The sequence below is a fragment of the Nansenia antarctica genome (assembly GCF_963989245.1).
Source record: "Nansenia antarctica genome assembly, chromosome: 9".
NCBI lineage: Eukaryota > Metazoa > Chordata > Actinopteri > Argentiniformes > Microstomatidae > Nansenia > Nansenia antarctica.
The window spans coordinates 2,586,723-2,590,715 of NC_137679.1; the positions used below are offsets into that span (position 1 = coordinate 2,586,723).

Below are 3,993 nucleotides of genomic sequence, written 5' to 3' on the forward strand. Positions count from 1 at the left end.
CAAGAGTGAAGACCCTAGAAGAGACAGTCAGTAAGACCTTGAGGACCCATGGTTGGATTAGTGACTTTTGGGTTTAGTAAGCGATTCATGTTAACTCCACTTCGCTCACGTGCTGTGAGTCGTGCATCCCTTCTTCTGAGGAGAAGCGGTCATGTGACACGCGATTATGATCTCTTCAGTTAGTTAGTCAATTAGTTAGTTTGTCTTTTTTGACAAGGTTATTCACTTGACAAATGACATTGTCTTACAAACGCCTTTATATATACGCCCATGTTGCGCAGCAGAATTGGTTTTTATGACGGTATTGAAACTGACTTTATGAAGCACTTTTCACCGATTATGGTGCGTAACCAGAGGTGCTCTGTGCTGGCTCTGGAGTGTGACCTAGGGTCAAGAACACAGGCCACCTTCTAGAACTCTCTAGCACCTTCTAGAACTGTCTACCACCTTCTAGAACTCTCTACCACCTTCTAGAACTGTCTACCACCTTCTAGAACTCTACCACCTTCTAGAACTCTCTACCACCTTCTAGAACTGTCTACCACCTTCTAGAACTGTCTACCACCTTCTAGAACTGTCTACCACCTTCTAGAACTGTCTACCACCTTCTAGAACTCTCTACCACCTTCTAGAACTGTCTACCACCTTCTAGAACTGTCTACCACCTTCTAGAACTCTACCACCTTCTAGAACTGTCTACCACCTTCTGGTAGGTCAGGTGTGTGTGAGAGCAGACCTAGGGTCAAAGGTCAGGTGTGGGTGAGAGCAGACCTAGGGTCAAAGGTCAGAGAGTGTGTGTGAGAGCAGACGTACCCTGGCAGCTTCCACAGGGGGAACAGGATGGTCAGCTTGTTGTGGAGCTCCTGGAACTCATCGAAGGTGCGGAACACAAACTGGGGCTCGCTCTGCCCCTCCCTCTGGATCCTCACCACATAGGTCTGGAGGAGGAGGAGGAGGAGGAGGAGGGGGAGGAGGAGGAGGAGGGGGAGGAGGTGGAGGAGGAGGAGGAGGAGGGGGAGGGGGAGGAGGTGGAGGAGGAGGAGGAGGAGGTGGAGGAGGAGGAGGAGGAGGGGGAGGAGGTGGAGGAGGAGGAGGAGGGGGAGGAGGTGGAGGAGGAGGAGGTGGAGGAGGAGGAGGAGGAGGGGGAGGAGGTGGAGGAGGGGGAGGAGGAGGAGGAGGAGGAGGAGGGGGGGGAGGAGGAGGAGGAGGTGGAGGAGGAGGAGGAGGAGGAGGGGGAGGAGGAGGAGGGGGAGGAGGAGGAGGAGGGGGGAGGAGGAGGAGGAGGAGGGGGAGGAGGAGGAGGGGGAGGAGGAGGAGGGGGAGGAGGAGGAGGAGGGGGAGGAGGAGGAGGTGGAGGAGGAGGAGGAGGGGGGGGAGGAGGAGGAGGAGGAGGGGGAGGAGGAGGAGGAGGGGGAGGAGGAGGAGGGGGAGGAGGAGGAGGAGGAGGAGAAGGAGGAGGAGGAGGAGGAGGAGGAGGAGGAGGAGGGGGAGGAGGAGGAGGAGGAGGGGGAGGAGGAGGAGGGGGAGGAGGAGGAGGAGGAGGAGGAGGAGGGGGAGGAGGAGGAGGAGGAGGGGGAGGAGGAGGAGGAGGAGGAGGAGGAGGAGGGGGAGGAGGAGGAGGAGGAGGGGGAGGAGGAGGAGGAGGAGGAGAAGGAGGAGGAGGAGGAGGAGGAAAGGGAAAAGGGGGAGGGAAGAGGGATGGAAATAAGCAGGGAAATCAATATTTTAATCCTCCGTGACACCACCACACGTGGTGGGACGTGTTTACACTCTAATCGCCTTTACCCATTTGCTCTTCTTCATTTCGTTAGCCTCATAGCATAATTGCCTAAGTCATATTTTGGCCAAATGTAGATATCTGCCTACGTACGTAGTGTTTGTCAGGGTTGTAGGGGGGGGGGGTAACGTACGTAGTGTTTGTCGGGGTTGTACTTCTTCTGGAAGGAGAAGATGCAGGCGTTGTTGACTCGGCCGTCCTGTTTGAGGGTGTAGGTCCTGGGGGAGAAGGACAGCAGGGGGTCGTCCTGGGAGGGCAGGCCGGAGAACCGCAGCTGGGCCAGGTTGTGGATGAAGAAGTTGAACTTGGTCGCGACGCTGCCCAGACTGGACTCTATCAACCTGGGGGAGGAGGAGGGGAGGGTTAGACTGGACTCTATCAACCTGGGGGAGGAGGAGGAGGGGAGGGTTAGACTGGACTCTATCAACCTGGGGGAGGAGGAGGGGAGGGTTAGACTGGACTCTATCAACCTGGGGGAGGAGGAGGGGAGGGTTAGACTGGACTCTATCAACCTGGGGGGGGAGGAGGGGAGGGTTAGACTGGACTCTATCAACCTGGGGGAGGAGGAGGGGGGAGGGTTAGACTGGACTCTATCAACCTGGGGGAGGAGGAGGGGAGGAGGAGGAGACAGGATGAAAACTTCTGGTGCATTCTTTGATGTGGGGTAGTGGTGGTCTAGTGGTTAGTGAGTTGGACTGGTGATCGGAAGGTTGTGAGTTAAAATCCCCCCTGAAACCACCACCACCACCAGTAATGTGTCCTTGAGTAAGGCACTTAGCCCTCAGTTACTCCAGGGAGACTGTCCCTGTAATCTGTAATTGTAAATCGCTTTGGATTAAAAGCGTCTGCTAAATGGCAAAATTCTCAAATTCTCTATGTACACTGTCCTTGCCAAATAATAAACAACAATAATAATAATAATTAAAAAAAAGTAGAAGAACAGGAGAAAATGGAGGACGAGTGAGAAGAGAGGGATAGAGAGACCGGAGGAGAGAGATAGTGGTACATAGAAGGATACTAAAGAAAGATGAGATGGGGCGGAGACTTTTCTCTCTAGGGGAGATGTTTACGTTGACGTTTTTTGGCGTTTAGCAGACGTACGTATGTATGTTTGTCTAAGACTCTAAGTGAACAGATCATCTATCCATCAGTCATCGTACGAAGAGTATATACTATGACAACGCTAGAAAAAGAATTAAGTTGTTGTTTTATTTTGTTTTTTACATGTATTTATAGTAGAAAAACCGTCAATGTTTCGGCAAAAAACGGGTTTTTTTCTAAACCGCCTCACCTCAGCAGTATACTAAATGACTGCATGGGGTTCTGTCAAAATCATGTTTGGAACAGCACGTCTATGGTGTGTTCATGTCTCAGTGCTGCCACCTGCTGGGCACAGCGGGGTACTACCTTACCTGGTGAAGAAGATGGTGGCCTCTGCGTCGGTGGTCTGGGGCTGCAGGGCGTCATACACATACTTCAGGTCCTGAGCTCCTGTCAGCTCTGGTAACCCTGACAACGTCATCTGTCAATCAAACACACACAGTTATTATTATATGCTGTGGTAATTGTTCCCTGTGCCTGTTGGTTAACTCTGTGTTCTATGTGCTCATGTTATCTGTTGTTAACTCTGTGTTCTATGTGTCATGTTATCTGTTGTTAACTCTGTGTTCTATGTGTCTCATGTTATCTGTTGTTAACTCTGTGTTCTATGTGTCATGTTATCTGTTGTTAACTCTGTGTTCTATGTGTCATGTTATCTGTTGTTAACTCTGTGTTCTAAGTGTCATGTTATCTGTTGTTAACTCTGTGTTCTATGTGTCATGTTATCTGTTGTTAACTCTGTGTTCTATGTGTCATGTTATCTGTTGTTAACTCTGTGTTCTATGTGCTCATGTTATCTGTTGTTAACTCTGTGTTCTATGTGTCATGTTATCTGTTGTTAACTCTGTGTTCTATGTGTCATGTTATCTGTTGTTAACTCTGTGTTCTATGTGCTCATGTTATCTGTTGTTAACTCTGTGTTCTATGTGTCATGTTATCTGTTGTTAACTCTGTGTTCTATGTGTCATGTTATCTGTTGTTAACTCTGTGTTCTATGTGTCATGTTATCTGTTGTTAACTCTGTGTTCTATGTGTCATGTTATCTGTTGTTAACTCTGTGTTCTGTGTCATGTTATCTGTTGTTAACTCTGTGTTCTATGTGCTCATGTTATCTG

General features: G+C 50.1%; 1 protein-coding gene across 1 annotated transcript in view; it reads right to left on the reverse strand.

The window, feature by feature from the left end:
- pik3c2a (phosphatidylinositol-4-phosphate 3-kinase, catalytic subunit type 2 alpha) overlaps window positions 1–3,993 on the reverse strand; it is a gene marked incomplete at its 5' end in the record, with an annotated part of 73,770 nt that overhangs the window by 4,523 nt on the left and 65,254 nt on the right. Inside the window, 3 exons of the mRNA XM_080539144.1 lie at window positions 814–938; window positions 1,911–2,118; window positions 3,190–3,299. Of these exons, the coding sequence (XP_080395270.1) occupies window positions 814–938; window positions 1,911–2,118; window positions 3,190–3,299 (443 nt within the window). The remainder of the gene's footprint in view (window positions 1–813; window positions 939–1,910; window positions 2,119–3,189; window positions 3,300–3,993) is intronic.